We start from the raw sequence: 18055 nt of genomic DNA on the forward strand, positions 1-18055 counted from the left end.
TGAAATTGGACTTTAAGGAATATAACATAGAAAAAGAGCTTATAGAAAATAGTTACAATAGAAAATAGTTTTATTAAGATTTATTTCTGCACTAGTTGAAGTCATTTATAATTTACCATTCCTCTTTTATTTGTAAGCATTCCTTTTTAAAAATAAAAGTCTCCCCACAGCCACCAAAGAGAGAAACAAAAACCCAATCAATTTCCAATGCTTTTTGTCTATTGAGTCTGGGTCAATCTGGTGGTTCCAAAAAAAACCCAATCCTCACAACAAGCTGCCTCACCAGTCTCATCTGGAGGGCTCTAAACTAGAGCAAAAGGTGGATGGTGGTAAAAACCCAGAACTGAATATGCAATCATAGAGTCCCTCTTTTGGGGGAGATGGGCGGTAATTAATTTTGAAAAATAAATAAAATAAAATAAACCAAGGACAGAACTGAATATGCAACCAAGGACAGGGCCAAGGAAGTAGAACACAAAGGAAGAAGCAGGAGGCCAGGATGGGGACTCCATCCTGAGTATCAAAAGACACCACAACAGAAATGTCAGTAAGAGGTATTTAAAACCTCAGATGTTTCTGCACCAGTGCACATAGAATATTAGAATTAGAGGATTGGAAGGCACCTTGGAGATCTTGTAGTCCAAACCCCTGCTGTAAGACCATCCCAAACAAATGGCTCTCCATACTTTCTTGAAAACCTCCAGGAATGAAGCTTCCACAACTTCAGGAGGCAGGCTGTTCTACTGCTTAATAGCTCTCACAGTCAGGAAATTACTGTTTACTTATCTCTCTCTGTGAAGCTTCCACCCACTGGTTCGTGTCCTACCTTTGGGCACTACACAAAATATATCCACACCCTCTTCCCTCTGACAGTCCTTCAAGTATTAGAAGACTGCTATCATATCTTCTCTTAGCCTTCTCTTTAGGCTAAACATAATCAGTTCCTGTAACAACCCTTCATAAGATTTTGCCCCAAGCCCCTCATCATCTTTGCTGCTCTTCTTGGCACTCTTTCCAGCCCCTCAGCATCTGTCAGGATGTAGCATCCTGCCAGTATATATGATGGGTTTTGTAGTAATTGCTTTTAGCATGCTTGTAATGGCAGTTAGGAATGTTGATTGGAATTGTTTAGCCGGGCTGCTTCGCTCCAAGGTCAGCTCAAGTGATAGCACTTGTTAGTGGAGACAACGCTTTGCATTTAGGGAAGGGCTGGTACGAAGGGGGATTTTCAAATGGAATTTGAAAATTACTGTCCCAAAATTGCTGAGTAAGTTTTGGGGCCCAAAGGAGCACCAATATTTCTCATTTGAGTCTGATACTAAAATCCAGAGGGATGGAGCCTGGGGCTCTCTGGATGTTTTGACTTTCCATTTCCAATAGCCCCTGCTAACATGGTCAATGGCAAGGGATTGCGGGTTTTGCCATCCAAAACATCTGGAAGACACCAGGTTGCCTATTACCTAAAGCTACTGCTGCATGTACCAGCTTCCAGGCTGCCATTCTTTAGGTGGTCACCAGTTCCTATGGGCTGGGTTAAATGCATTAACTTGCCCTGTGCTGGGCTAGAAACCAGGAGTCTGTGAGTTCTAGTCCCGCCTAAGGCATGAAAGCCAGCTGGGTGACCTTGGGCCAATCACTCTCTCTCAGCCCAACTCACCTCACAGGGTTGTTGTTGTGGGGAAAATAGGAGGAGGAAGGAGTATGAGGTATGTCCACCACCTGGAGTTATTTATAAAAAATAATTAAGGCGGGATAAAATAAATAAATAAATAAATAAAATTTGTGCAGGCTTTGCCTCAGTCTGATCTATGCCTTTGAACTGATCACTGTATTAATAAAGAACTCTTCCACATTCCTTAATGGCTTGTGATTGAGACACTCTGAATTAATAACCGACCAGCATCTTTCTTACAGCATCATACTCACTTTCAGACTTCCAAGATTCTGTTAACGTAGTCTTACAATAAAGTAGAATTAGTTCATCCAGTCATGTTTTCTGTCTGGTTTACCTGGAAGGGCTGACATCAATCTTGCAAGTCTGAAAGTACAAATCTCCTGCCTTCCCTATTTATTGCTTGAGTGGTCAGGGTGGGTCTTTCCTAAGTTTCTTCTTCCATTACCTTCTCTCGGGCTCCCTTTCCTTTTATCTGATCATTCCCTAGGCAGCAGCTCTTCTCTCTGTTCTCCAAGGTCACCTTCACATTCCATCACATCCACAAAACAGGTATTGTGTGCTCCCAGTGTTGGGAGTAGTTGGCCCACTGCATTTTGAACCAACTGCAGTTTTTGAATTTTATTTTATTTATTTATCAAATTTGTCACCGCCTATCTCCTCCCACCAGGGGTCTCTGGGCAGTTTACAACAGTAATGTTGTAAATACATTTTAAGGGCAGCTCCAAGTAGAGCAAGGTGATGTGTTACTTTTGCCAAATCCTAATGACAGTGATGTAAAGTTGTTATAAATGAGTACATTGATAAATAAATTAGCAGGCAACTAACAGTTTTTTTCTAACTTGCTAAATTAGGACAGAAGAATTTAGAATTGTAAAGTAGTTTGTAATCTACAACTATACTTATTTCAATATTTTTTTAAATCTTATGCTTTTTTCATTTTTTTGTAAGGTTTCACTATCACTGATGTTGACAAAGAGGTGAATCAAGTCCCAGCTGAAGCATATATTACAAATCCTAACTTCCCCCAAATTAGTTTAGTAATCCTCTTAAATCCACCAACTTTCAGACCAGGAAAAAGATAAATGTAGAGATCAAGTTAAAGTGTGCAAACCAATTCAAGCAAGCCATACAAGCAGATCAATTAAAATATTTGAATATTCTTACAGAATCATTAGAATTAAAGTCACCTGAAGTTTGTAATGGATGATCTTCATTATCTGATTCATAAGCTGTAACCGAGATTACCATGGTGACTGCAGATGCTGCAATGGAAATTATCTGACCAGGAAGTTGTGCCTCTGAATTAAATAAATATAGTAAACAAAAAAGAAACATATGATACATTTTAATAGTTGAGTTCTCCAGCCTCTTTCCTCAGTAAAATTATAATCCAAATAATGCAGAACATACCTGTGTGTACAATTTAATAGCTGAAGACTTCAAAAAACCTGAAATTGGTTCTAAAGGTCATATCAAATCCAATTTAGTAAAATGAAGGCTTTCTCCTTTTTTAAAAGAATGGCAATAGCAGCAACCCCATCACTCGGCATAAAACATCACAGGGTTGGTGCACTCCAGGTTTCTTCAGTTAAATAATGCCTTCTATTGGGATCCTGGAGGTGTGCCTTCCCTATAATAATGCCTGCCCTCTGGAATGAGGTTTACCCCAAGATCTGGATAGCTCCCCTTCTGATTTTTCAAAGGGCCTTGAAGACCTGGCCCTTCACCCAGGCTTTTGGGGAGGGTGTGAGAAGCCCCCCTTTGCACTATGTGGGTTTGTTTTGTTCCCAGTCATTTTTTTATCACCACTCCCATCTTCACTCTTCATTTTTGTCTACTATTGTATTTTTTTCCTGTTTTTAATATTTTTTATCAATAACCTTCCAGAGTTGTTGGGAGTTAGCCACCATATACATTTAAATAATAATAATAGCTTCACTGCAGAAAATAGTCATATTCCATTCTTTAAAAAAAGTAATTTTTACCTGGAGGCCATTTTCCATTTGATTGCTCATGAAGCAAACCTACAGTCATTAAGACAATTAAAAGCACAACCACCGGAATTCTCCAAGATCCTGCTGTAGAAGCTGGAAAAAAGTATGTTTCCTTAAATACCATCTAAATTTTTTCAGATAAATATTATCAAGGAGGATGATTATATTGTTGTGCAAAACAGATATTCATAAAAATTATAGGATGTAACAACAATTTATGATAAAATGTTTTCCTATGTTTTGGATTAATTTTGAATATAGTGTGATATACTAATATATTCAAAATTCATCCAAAACATAGGAAAATGTTCTCTTTAACTTGCTATTTAGAACCAGTTTGGTGTAGTGGTTAAGGCATCAGGTTAGAAACCAGGAGACCGTGAGTTCTAGTCCTGGCTTAGGCACAAAGCCAGCTGGGTGACCTTGGGCCAGTCACTCTCTCTCAGCCCTAGGAAGGAAGCAATGGTAAACCACTTCTGAAAAAACTTGCTAAGAAAACTGCAGGAACTTGCCCAGGCGGTCTCCAGGAGTCAAAAACCTGACTCAAGGCACCAAAACAAAAACAAAAACAAAACAAAAAACAAAACCCTTGCTATTTAATATAATGTACTGCATATAATTTTCAGTGGAAGTCAAGAGTACAAAACAAACTGAAAAGTTCTGGGAAACTAAAAGAAAAAGAATAGCATAATAATGAAAAAAAGGCAAGTATCAACTTGAGTATTTTTAAAATGGTGGCAAATTTTATGATTTAAATTAACAGGAAACAAATATAGATATGTTATGTGAAGGTGGGTAAAATCTATCCCCCCAAGCCCTATTTGTGCCACTCCCTAAAATTCTCAAAATAATCAGGCTAAATTTTGATTTTGGTAACATTTTAAGGAGCAAAATTGGTATTTCTGTTTTTTTAAGAATTAAGGTACCAATTTCACAGCCCTAAAAAAATGCAAAATTGGGCCCTAGTATTTCAGTCCTGCCCTCTCCACCTAACTCCCAGGCAAAGTCATAGTGCAGCCTTGAGATTGAAAAAGGTTACAAGGATCTATATTTACCTACAGGAAAAATAAGATAGATACAGTGATTATGTTCCCATATTACAGTGATTATGTTCCCATATTAAACTAAACCATTATCTGTATAACTCTGGACTGTTGAAGAAGCCATAGCTATCTCATTCATATATAATGCTGAGTCATGAATCATTGTTTACAAAACATAATGGCTGAGTTGACATATCATGCTAATCCAAAACTAAAAAATTATCTTAGCATGATGTATGAACCCACATCCTGAAGGTTAGCTTTACATTTCAGAGGAATGAGGACCCTCAGATTTTAGAAATTACATGTGTTGAATAAATTCCCATATCATTCCATGTCAAAAGTATATTGAAGCAGGATAGATAATAATCATCTCAATACAACTGCAAAATACTTCTGATGTGTCAAATTTGCTAACTTTCCAGCTTTCAAAAATCTACAGAAACATCTCATACTATGTAATATGTTGTACTCACTCACCCAAATGAAAGAGCAGCACAATCCAGACAGGAACTGAGATTGCTCTCAGGTAACGCTCAGTGCTTTGGTTCCATTTGAATAACACAGTCAACAGATAGCCTGCTATTAAGGTCCATATCTGAATATTAAAAAGGAGGTTGAAATTGACAACGTTCAGTATAAATCTTTGATAGACTTATACATTAAGTTCAGTCTATCAGGAGTGTCCACTAGCAATCCATGAGCTGAATTCAGTCAGTATATTCCTACAGTAGAAGTTGTATAACCATGTTTTCCAATTTTAAATAACAGTTATTAATTAAAACTTGCCTTTCCATGATCATAGTTTTGTCTTTGCAGTTCCTCAAACAGATGTTTAATATTTGATACTTAGATGGGTAGAAAGGGGTGCAGGGAGGAGTTGGTAAAAGCTGACAGTGGGGATGTACAATCTGTACAGGAGATGTACAGGTTTAAATGTCAACATTTTCATATAGAAAAGAGTAAATATGGTAAAGATAAATGACTATTTATCAAAAAACTGTGCTTGAACAGTAAACAAATGGAAGGAAGGTTGTTGTATCTGTATATATATATATGTACTTAAGCTACCGTCTCTTAAGTCACATCTCCAATCTGCAACAGAATATAGTATTGTCTTTTGTTTACTACTCTCTGCATCAGCAGTCTGAGAATAAAATAATAGAAGGTTCTTGAAAGCTATTCTCAATTCTAAACTAGCCAGCAATGAACCAGATATAACACTTCTATATATACAACTCAGAGTTTGACTAAATATTCACTTGCACTATTTTACATACAGAATATTTACAGTAAATGCTGCCTATTGCCTAAATGGCTTTAAGCAGCTTTTCAAAAAGTACAATAAAAATCACAAGAAAACATAGTTAAAGACAAGAAATATAGAACACTAAAATTAAAGCAGTGAACAACTCTAACACTAAAACACTCCACCGTTAAAAGGCAATAAACTTCTTATTAACCCCTCTCAAATTATAATACTTATTTGTATTTATTTATTTTTATTAAATGTAAAGGCTGCCCAACTCCAGACGACTCTGGGTGGCTTATATTTGAAAAGTTAAGAACAATAAAATGAAAAGGAAGTATTATGAACATCTGGAAGGAACAAACACAACACCTCAAAACAACTGGCAGAAGCTCAGCAACCACTCTAACCTTAGGCCTGGGAACAAAGCCAAATTTTCAAAGACTTTCAGAACATCATCAGGGGAACCATACAGATTTCTGGAAGGATGCTGTTCCAGAAGGCAGGTGCTACAATAGAGAAGGCACGTGTCCTAGGTCCCATGAGATGATATTTAATTGAGCGGACCTGGAGCACACATACTCTGCCCAATTTACTGGGCTTGCAACCAATGGAGCTGTTCTAGCATCAGTTGTTCTCACATATCCAGGTCTTTATAGTAGACAGAGGCCCTAGAGATGTCCAACCCTGAGCTTGTAAGAAAAAAAGATATATAGTTGAATATTGATGATAATTAGCTTCTAAATAGTAAAGATCCTTCCTAGCACTTGCATAAAAAGGGTGAAGTATTATTTGAGTTTAACTCACTTTGTTTCAAAGCAGCATTTGATTCCATATCCCAGGCTAAATTGTGGGAAAAACTGGGGGCCTCCTTAATTGACCAATGTCTACCATATTTAATATGTATGCTACATGAAGGGGCCTCAAAGTAAGATGCAACCTTCAGGGCCATCTCACCAGTGCCATTGAAACTGAGAAAGGTGTCGAGCAAGGCTGCATATTGGCGCCACTCTTAATCAATTTCTATATTAACTCCATGGTGGAATGGAATATGAATTTTCATTCCCCAAAACTTGCTGGAAGACACATCTCCTGCTCTATGCAGATGATGCAGCAATACTTTCAAGAACACCAAGAGGAAGAGCAGCTAGAATTCAATTAACAGAAAACTAAAATCATGGCATTTGTGGAAAGGCCCAATAACCACTCCTGGAGCATAGATGGCCACAAGATTGAGCAGGGGGTAGACCTTCATTCCGCCAGCAACAGGAAAACCCTTGGGAACTAAGCTGCTGAAAATGCACAGAGGAGCTCAATTGCCATCCTTAAATTCCTTAAGACAAGAGGTAGCCACTATATATGTGCAGCACTCAAATTATTTGAATCCAAGCCAATAGCACAATTTTTTATGGTGCCCAGCTGGGCCCCTTCTCCAATTTTGCACCATTAGAACTTGTACAATCCAAATTTCTAAGTAACTTCAGTAACTTAGCACCTTCTCTAATATTTCAATAAAAAATCTCTTCCCATATCTCATCTCTTATCAGAAAACAAATTGTAAAAACTCATCATTCAGTCCTAATCAGCAAAAGTCCATTAAGAGCTACTAGAAATAATAACACATATATTTTAACCTTAATCAAATCAATTTTATATTCCAACTTACCACTTCCTGTAAAAAATAAAGCAAAAGAAATATCTCCCTGTATCTCATCTGTTATCTATAAACAAATCTTTAAAGCCTCATTATTCAGTCCTGGTAAAAAAAAACCCATTAAGAGCTACCAGAAACCACAACATATATATTTTAACCCTGATCAAATAAATCCACTATATTCCTTCTGTTTACTTTTTAAAGGCTTGATCTTTAATCCCTTCAAATAACATCCCACAAGTTGATTTCTTAATCATTTTCTCTTTGCCTCCTCTCAGAAACTCCTTCACTAGGTTAACACATCTCTTTTGTAAATCCAAGATAGGAAAGCTGTCCAAGTCACTCTTCTGATTTATTATTTGTATGTCCCTTTTAATTATTAAGACATCAGCTGGTTTCATTTGTAAATCCAATGTTTCCATATCACTCTTGAGGTCTGGCATTTTAAAATCCATTTTCAGATCCACATTCAGATCAGCTTCAATCTCTATTTTGTCCAGTAAAATCTGTTCCTCTTCTGTAGCCTCTGTTAAATCCATTATTTTGTTTGTTTGTTGTTTATTCGTTTAGTCGCTTCCGACTCTTCGTGACTTCATGGACCAGCCCACGCCAGACCTTCCTGTCAGTCGTCAACACCCCCAGCTCCCCCAGGGACGAGTCCATCACCTCTAGAATATCATCCATCCATCTTGCCCTTGGTCGGCCCCTCTTCCTTTTGCCTTCCACTCTCCCTAGCATCAGCACCTTCTCTAGGGTGTCCTGTCTTCTCATTATGTGGCCAAAGTATTTCAGTTTTGCCTTTAATATCATTCCTTCAAGTGAGCAGTCTGGATTTCCTGGAGGATGGACTGGTTGGATCTTCTTGCAGTCCAAGGCACTCTCAGAATTTTCCTCCAACACCACAGTTCAAAAGCATCGATCTTCCTTCGCTCAGCCTTCCTTATGGTCCAGCTCTCGCAGCCATATGTTACTACGGGGAACACCATTGCTTTAACTGTGCGGGCCTTTGTTGTCAGTGTGATGTCTCTGCTCTTAACTTTTTTTTTTTCCCCATTATTTTAGTGGCAGACAATCTTAATAGTAATTTCTGGGTACATTGTTCCCAAATATCCTTGATTTCCTCCATTGCCAAATAATATTGCTCCATGTATTAATGGGTCTCTTTTCCTTTAATTATAATCTTTAGTTCTCTCTGGTTCCCTCTAGTCAATCTTCAAAGTCCCCTCTTATCTTATGTTTATTTTCCAATCAACAAAACTTTCCCACAGGAGAATTTCTTACAGTTAATTTCAGTCTTCTTATATACTTTTATTTTATTTTATAAAATTGTAAACAACCCACAGGAAATATTCTTTCACGTCCATCTGGCCCATAGCTTTCCAAAATCAATGTTCTAGTCCCCCTTTTGCTCTTTTTCAAAAATATATTTTTTTCTTTTTAATCCTTAAACTTACATGAAACTTCTTTCATCAAGGATAGAAGGAAACTCCTGGAGTAATGTAACTTGCCCTTCTGAAGGTCCTCAACATCCAAAAAAGTCAACAACAAGCAATTTCATAAGGTGATTAAGAGAGGAAGTGGGCGAACCCAGTGTCCTGTTTGAAGACACCAAACCACAGCTTAGGCAAGATGATTCCCCCACCCCTGGCTCCCAGGGCTCTAAAACCCACCAGAGACTCTTCGCAGGGAGCCTTTGTATGGAGCAAACTTGTGGGTGATCCTAGTCCTCTCCTTGATCCAGAGAGGAGTTCCAAGGAGCTGACCCATTCACCAGCTCCTCTTTCCTCTGCAGCTGTCAACTCCACTCTCCTTGGAGCCATCTTCAGTCCACCACTGCTTCCCCATAAGTCAGAGCGTATGCTTCTCCAATGCCTGTACTACAGAGACATTTCCTCATCTCACCTTTACTGCATAAATACCCAGGGCACACAGGACTATTCTACACTTCTCTGCTGCTTTCAGATGCCAACCCTACTACAACATACAATGTTGCCAGATTCTGCGTAGCAGTGCTCAAAATTCATTGGATGATGACCTGTGCCATAAACTAGATTTAATGAGCACCTGTGGTGAAAGGTGAAAGGTCCCCTGTGCAAGCACCGAGTCATGTCTGACCCTTTGGGGGGACGCCGCTTTTGCAACGTTTTCTTGGCAGGGTCGTAAATTTCTAAGGGTTGCTCGTGAACTTGGGCCACTGTAATAATTTTTGCTTTAGTTGTTTCCACTTGCTTCTGTGTGATATTGATACTTGTAGTGAGAGCAAAAGGCTCCTCTATCTATTACATCTGGATTTTGTAGTTCATGGTTCTCATTGACAGCTTTCTGCCTACAGCTAGTTTGCTCTCTCTTTTCAGTGCATTCATATTGTTGTCCCAAGTGAGGATTTTCTTCTTGCATTGTTTGAGGTGTTAAATTTAATAGAGGGTTCGCTGTGTGGCAAGTTGCCATTAAAGCTCCTTTTAAGTCATGTAATTTCTTGAGGGTATCAACTTGTCTTATTATCTGGTGGAGCACTGGATAAGTTAATTAAGTTCTGTTCTAAAGGAACAGGAGGCAACTGAGTTGTTATCGGGTGGAGAGAATGTTTACTATTATTGTTCCTTGGCATAGTCTCCATTAATGAGGTGTCCTTGGATTTATCTGCAGGAGTATTTCTACTATGAGTTAAATTTCTAACACTCTCTTGACTATGCTGAATTATAAGGGGACTAACTTCCTCTGAATGAAGAACTTGAATTGGGAATATTGAGAAAGTATTCAAAAAAGGTTTCATTTTTAGAAGCATACTTGGTATCATAGAAAGACCGAAAGTCAAGAGAATCCGTCTAAAGCTGCCCCTGGCTGGTAGTCAGTCTATCTTTTGTAAATCCACAAATCGTTTCTCACATCATAGTAACTGACTTAATGATTGCAGTATAGCTCTTTTCGACTCCCATTTGCCTCCATTAATTCTATTAGTTTGTATTTGAAGGGCTATCTTATTGGGTTGTAAGTAACATTTACCTAATACAGGTTTTTTACCCTTTTCATCCCTTTCTATACAGATGTTTGTCATTTTCTTATCTTCCCTTTTAGCTCCTAATATAGGGTTAACTTCAGAGGCTGAAACTTCCTTTCCTCCGCAGGCTGACCGAGAGGAGTGGTGCAGGTGCAAGCCCTTAGCTTTATCAGAGGCCTCAGTTTGATTTGCAAGACTCATGCCAAATTCAACCAGGGAGTCTCTTAAAGAATCAACTTGAGTTTTGATCGTAGTCAGTAAATCAAAGATTGAGAGAACTGTCTGTGCCATCAACAGACTGTGTCTGGTCATAAATTCCAATGAGTTCTGGACTTCCAAGCTTTTGTGATCAAGGAGTCCTTCCTTATTAAATTGCTCAGCAGCTGTGCAGACAGCAACAGCCTCTGGGGAAGAAGCATTTTCTATCAATGATGAAGAAAACTCCAACAATTGCTGACTCTCTATCTCAGCCTGTAAGTCCCACTCCAAAGAATCCTTTCTATTCAATAAATAAGTTGGGGAATCATAATTTACTGACGAGGTTCGCTTACTTGTAACAAATCTGTCACCTTCTGTTGTTTCAGCGGTTTAGAAGAGGGTTGGGTTGCCGAGGGAATCCTTTGTCTCTTCCTCCTTTTCCCCATATCAAGAGATAGGTGGTATAAGTCAAATATAAATAAGGAAGGGAGGCTCCGTAGTAGGATAAAAAAACTATCTGAAGTTGAATGGTGAGTTTAAAATATGATAAAATAGAAATAAAAGGAACTTGTTAGAGGAGCTCATTACGAGACGTTGCAAGTGGGAGCATTCGCGTGGATATAACTATTCCAAATATCCCTACAGAAGTTACACAATGGCAACCCAAAGCGATCCCCAGTCAATCCCCTACATCCATCTAATGCTCCTACCCCTTTTTTAGATTTTTATATATACTTTCTATTTTAATACCTTCTAGCTTTTCGTAATATTTTTTAGACTCTGATGTATCTGCTTTTTAATTGACTGTACCTCACACTCTTTTATGCTATGTCCATAATAAAGATTTGATTGATTTATTCATTGATAAATCAATTCACAAAAGATTTCAAAGGCAAATCTATGAACCTTTCTTGGCAACAATGCAAAAGTAGCTTACTACTTGCCTTCTTCTGGGATGCTTTTGAAACTTCTCAGTCTGGTCCACAACCCTAGTATTTCCTAGGGATCTCCAATCATGGTACTAACTAGGTCCAACACTGGTTAGTTTTTTGAGTGTAGCCAACATCATCTTGTTGGACTCAACTTCATGCAGATATCAACAGCATGCAAAATAAAGCTTTTCAGAACCTTCCAGGATAATTTCCAGGGGAATCACATTTTCCAATACAACTTTTTGATAGTTGCCAGGTGAAATAGAAGCATAACTATTGCTAAACAGCATCACCAACCCCCAGTTCTCAAACACTCTAAATTACCATGAATACAGCATCATAAACTATCAAGAGACCAAAGAGTATCATCACAGGCCCAGTCCATCTCTCTTCCAGTATAGTATACAAGAGAGTACCATATAAGGCCATAGGTCCCAAACTATGTGCTGTGGCACCACAGCAAGTTCACAAGAGTACCAGAGTTATTGAAAGTTGGGCAGCATACAAGTTTTAAAAAATTATTATTTTTTACTATGTAATAAATGGAACTGTGAGTTTGCATGGTGCCCTTAGGGCTGCAGTGCACAGTTTGGGAACTGTTAGGGACACTGTGAACCAAGAAAGTTTGGGAACCTCTGGTATAAGGTAATCTATGTACCAAATCTAAACTTAAACCAAAAAGGATCAATAAAAGGCCATATCAGAATATAAAATACAAAATACAGAACAGTAATAAGACCATTTGTTGGAAAATAGTGTAAAAGATATAAGTAAAAGAAAATGCAAATCATATTTCTGTGTGCACCACCCTGCAGGAGCGTTTTAAGTCACTCCTTCTGAGCCAAAATCCTAAATAAGAATTGTCAAAGAAAAAGCAAGAACGCTTTTCTTTATTTCTTCCTTTTGGAGGAAGGGCAATAATATAAACATACATGTTCTCAAGCCCAGATACTTTAAAATTTTGAATTTCTGGATTTTGGAAAACTACGTATATTCCACCTTTTCTCCAGGAATGCAAGGTAGGACTCCATCCTCCATAAAAATAACCTTCTGAGTTGCACTGAGAAAGAATGACTGGCCACAAATTAATGAGGAACCTTCCATGACTGAGGGTACACTTAAACCTGGGTCTCCCCAGTCTTAGTCTAACACCTTAATAGCGGCAACACATTTTTATCTTGGAATGAATAGATCATTCCCCTGATCTCTTTTCTTCTTATATATTTTCCTTTACATTTTAAATATATAGGTGCTGGCTTATAAATCTTAATAAAGCCTCTTTATTTTTCACCTTAACAGCAGAGCAAAAAGCTTTAAATACACCAAGAAATTACCTGTCCAGACACGGAGTTGATTCTTTTTACATTCTTTTATATTTATATCCTTTCCCCCCTATTTTCCTTTTCAGCCACTCCATTATATTCCCCTTTCAACTCAGCATACCTTCTGCTCAGCATTTCATACCCATCAAATAAGATCTGCTTTAAACAGAATGTCAGGAAAAGATTGCTTTTTTCTCTAAATACTTTTTGTATGCGTATAAATCTAAGGGTTCATCTAAATCTATGAATTCGACGTTTGTGTACAGCTGTTAACATTCTGGCTGCATAAACAGAAAAGGTACCAGCTACAGGCTGCAAAATTCTGGATGAGCACTAGATGGCAAGAAACCCATGTTTCTTAGCACTAAATACAGGCACTTTTCCTTGAAGATCAGAAGTATAGTATAAAATCTTATGTTCTCAGAAATCTCCCCCCAGCCTTGAAGTCCCAGTTTTCTTCTTCTCTTTACTGAAGGACTTAACAATCTAAATGAAGAATTCAGACATCCTATATTGATGTATATTATTTGCAAAATAATGTTATGGAGTGCAATTAATTGGAATGCAATTAATGCAATAGATTATAATATGCAGTTCAGAGTAGACCATACAAAGAGAGGAAAATTTGGAGAATTTTGTCCTTTTCCCAAAAAACAGCTTGTAAAAGACCAAAATATTAGAAAAGTAGTTGGACATGCAAAAGACTACAAAAGATATTGAAAGACTATCAACATCTAGGCAAGAAGGCAAAAGAGCTTGGAGCACACATGATGTTTTTGTCCATAAATCCAACTAAAGGAAGAGAACAGAGAATTCCAGCCAAAAAGACAGAGGATTCTAAAGGTGAACTGCTAGCTCAAAGGAAAGTGTCATTGAGAAAACTCGGGATTCCTAGACCATGCTGAATACTACCTCAAGAAAGACTTCTAATGAGAGATGAGCTGCATCTCACAAAGACCAGGAAGAACATATTTAGAAGATGTTTTGCTCAGATGTCTGGCAGAATCTAACTTAATTGGGAGGCGGGGGGCACAGGAGACCAATACCCAGAACCACACACAAAGTCCAAAGGGAGCAAACCTTACAACAAAGAAGGGGTAAGCAGTATGGGATACCCCAATACTTCAGAAGATACAGCAGACAAATATAAGGAGGGCAGTACTAAAGGGCTCAAATGCCAACACACCAACACTCAGAACATGAAGAACCTGAAGTCCTAGTACTGCCGGGGGTAGGGGGGAATATGATGTTGTTGGTATTACTGAAACCTTGTGGGATGGAACTCATGATTGGAATTCTATCTCTGGAAGGATACAATCTGTTTAAAGGTCCGACAAAAGGGGAGAGGGGATGCATTATACATAAAGAATGTCTATAGCCATATGGAAATTAATGACAAGTGTGAAAACACTGCCAAAGTGTCTGGCTGAAAATCAAAGGAAAAAGAAATGAGAATGACATTGTTGTGGGTTTATCAACCCAAGCATAAGATATGACAAATGCTTTGCAAATCAGATGGCTGAGGTGTCCAAGAAACACACAACTGTCATAATGGATTTCAACTAACCTGACATCAAATGGCATTCAAATTCTGTTGCAAGTGGGTGGGCCACAGGTTCCTGACATGGCTTGTAGACGTCATTGTCCAGAAGGCAAAGGAGAGAACCAGAGGAACAGCTATACTAGAGTTAATGCTTACTAAGGAGGAAAGAAGTGGTTGAGGAAGTGGAACTTATAGACACCTTGGGAGAGTAACCAGGTCATTCTTGGATTCGCCACGCTGCACACAGGAAGAACTCAAGGCAGAGGGGCTAAAGAAGCTCCCTTACCAGGTGCCTCACAGCTGCAGAGTACTGGGGGCAAGGCAGCTGGCAAGCGTGTGCGCGCTAAGGGCTTTGGAAAGGATCTGGCCTTGGCAGCTGGCCTCAGTGGTTGTGTTGGCTGTGTGCTTTGTTTTGTTTTTGTTTGGGTGAGGGTTTTTTTTGTTTGGGTAGGTATGAGAGTTTGGGCCTGGAACAATAGGCAGGCAGGCAGGAAGGCAGGCAGGGTTATTGAAACTGATGGGCAGAAGTAGATATGGCAGGAATCTGAGCCTGGGCTGCACCTGAGGGCGGGCTGCATTTTGGGGATGCTGAGGATGCTGTTTGAGAGCAATCCAAACCTCCTACCCTCAGGATTCACCCTCAATACCAGGTAGCCTGATCCTTGGTGGTTCTGGGCTCCAGCTGTTGCTTTTGATTGCAAGGTTAGTATGTAATAAATCAGTTATTATAGAAGTGGATGCTAACTTGGCTTGTATTACTGAGACCTGGGTGTGCCCAGAAAGGGGTGTACTCCTCTCAGAAATATGCCCATCCAAATTTGAGATTCTGCATCAACTGAAGCCCTGGGGATATGTGGTGTGACTATTATCTATGAGTTGTTGAGGGCTCTCAGAGGCTCTACTATGCAGATAATGAGACCTTCTGGCTAAAGTTGGGCCTTCATGAACTTTTGGGACACCTGCTGTTGTACTGTCCTTCCTGATGCACAGTTCCCTATAACTTTAATTTACCTCCTGGGAACATCAAATGTGGGATGGCTCAGGAGTCCATGGCCTCCCTTGCAACCATGGACCTGTCCCAGGTAATTGAGAACCTGACACATATGCTAGATCTGGTTTTTGTCTTGGGGCAGTTGCAACACAATGTAGTGTTGGAGGATACCATCAATCTCTTGCCATAGACAGATTACTCTCTGGTTGTCCTCTGGCTTGCTGGTGCTACCTGCCCCCATGAGATAGGGCCTATTTGATTGGTCTGCCCCAAGCAACTAATGGACCCAGTTGGGTTCAGAGGGAGTTTGGGGTTTCCCCTCAGGATCTAGTGGGCAGCTTGGCTGAGACCTTTGTTGCAGCCTGGAATAGGCAGAGGACCCAGGCTTTGGGCTGGATTGCTCCTGTGCAGCCTCTATGTGTCAATCCTGGGAGCACCTTGGTTCTCTACGGTTGTAATCTTGCAGGACTGAGGAAGCGTGCCCTCTGTCATGGCATCATCCCCCTAAAAATACATCTGGTTCCCACTTTAATGGTGTTCTGGAAGTCCTTAAAAGCCTCTCTCTCCTCCTAGGCCTTGAAGTGGGGTGACTACTGAACCCTGTTGGGTACATTTTATGTAGTACATGGAGTTCGTTTTGTCCAGACATGCCCAGTTTCTTTTGTCTATTACTGTTTATTATTTTATAATATAAGCCAACCAGAGTCACTCTGGAACTGGGTGATCTTAAAGCTAATAAATAAATAAACTAAATAACGTCAAGGGTAGAACAAGAACCCAATAGGTGAAAGCTTTACAGAGAAACTTGAAATAAGAAGAATTTTCTTCACAGTGAAAGCTATTAAGCAGTGGAACAGTCTGTCTCTTGGAGTCATAAGTGCTTTAAGTTGGAAAGCCATCTGTCTGGGAGGGTATAAGGATCCTGACTGGACAACAGATTGGATTAGAAAACCTCCAAGGTTCCTTCCAACACTATCATTCTGTGATTCTCCTTGTAGATGATTAATAAAAAGCAAAATAAGAACAACAACAATAATAATTTGTAGAATTATTCCTTATTCTTAGATTCAACTTTTTATTATTCCCTAGCATAACAAAGACCCTCAATGGATGTGATAGAAGAGATCTACTCAGTATTTGCTAATACGTTAAACATATTTTTAAGTAACTACATATTTCTTGATCAATCTGGATTTGTTTCTAAGGTAACATGAAACATTAAATTAGAACAGTTTCATTTAATACATAGTAACGGTCACTCCTTCAGCAAAGGATCGTTACCTTGTCGTGGTGCTGGAGCTTGAGCACCTCCATGATGCCATGAGCTAAACCGTGAAGGGCCACCCAAGACGGGAAGGTCATGACAGAGAGGTCAGACTAAATGCGATCCCTGCGGAAGGTAATGGTACCCCACCCTAGTATTCTTGCCATGAAAACTAAATGGATCAGTACAACCAGAGATATGTCGGTATACCATCGGAAGATGAGACCCCCAGGTTGGAAGATGGTCAAAATGCTACTGGGGAGGAACAGAGGATGAGTTCAACTAGCCCCAGACGTGATGACGCAGCTAGCTCAAAGCTGAAAGGACAGCTAGCGGCCAACGGTGCTGGTGGTGAACGGCGAATCCGATGTTCTAAGGATCAACACACCATTGGAACCTGGAACGTAAGATCTATGAGCCAGGGCAAATTGGATGTGGTTATTGGTGAGATGTCAAGATTAAAGATAGACATTTTGGGCGTCAGTGAACTGAAATGGACTGGAATGGGCCACTTCACATCAAATGACCACCAGATCTACTACTGTGGACAAGAGGACCACAGAAGAAATGGAGTAGCCTTCATAATTAATAGTAAAGCGGCGAAAGCAGTGCTTGGATACAATCCAAAAAACGATAGAATGATCTCAATTCGAATTCAGGGCAAGCCATCTAACATTACAGTGATCCAAATATATGCCCCAACCACAGATGCTGAAGAAGCTGAAGTAGAGCAGCTCTATGAGGATCTGCAGCACCTACTGGACAACACGCCTAAAAGAGATGTTATTTTCATCACAGGAGACTGGAATGCTAAGGTGGGCAGTCAATTGACACCTGGAATTACAGGTAAGCATGGCCTGGGAGAACAAAATGAAGCAGGACATAGGCTGATAGAATTTTGCCAAGACAATTCACTCTGCATAACAAACACTCTCTTCCAACAACTTAAGAGACGGCTTTATACATGGACTTCCCGAGATGGACAACACCGAAATCAGACTGACTACATCCTTTGCAGCCAAAGGTGGCAGACATCTATACAGTTGGTAAAAACAAGACCTGGAGCTGACTGTAGTTCAGATCACAAACTTCTTCTTGCACAATTTAGGATCAGACTAAAGAGATTAGGGAAGACCCACAGATCAGCTAGATATGAGCTCACTAATATTCCTAAGGAATATGCAGTGGAGGT

At 39.4% G+C, this 18055-nt stretch overlaps 1 protein-coding gene across 1 annotated transcript in view; it reads right to left on the bottom strand.

The window, feature by feature from the left end:
• TMEM245 (transmembrane protein 245) overlaps positions 1-18055 on the bottom strand; it is an 80313-nt gene that overhangs the window by 57038 nt on the left and 5220 nt on the right. The window contains exons 2-4 of the mRNA XM_063300318.1: positions 5193-5310; positions 3661-3762; positions 2863-2973 (exon numbers count right to left, since the gene is read on the bottom strand). Coding sequence (XP_063156388.1) covers positions 2863-2973; positions 3661-3762; positions 5193-5310 — 331 coding nt within the window. The remainder of the gene's footprint in view (positions 1-2862; positions 2974-3660; positions 3763-5192; positions 5311-18055) is intronic.

Source organism: Candoia aspera, chromosome 4 (genome assembly GCF_035149785.1).
Source record: "Candoia aspera isolate rCanAsp1 chromosome 4, rCanAsp1.hap2, whole genome shotgun sequence".
Classification (NCBI taxonomy): Eukaryota; Metazoa; Chordata; class Lepidosauria; order Squamata; family Boidae; genus Candoia; species Candoia aspera.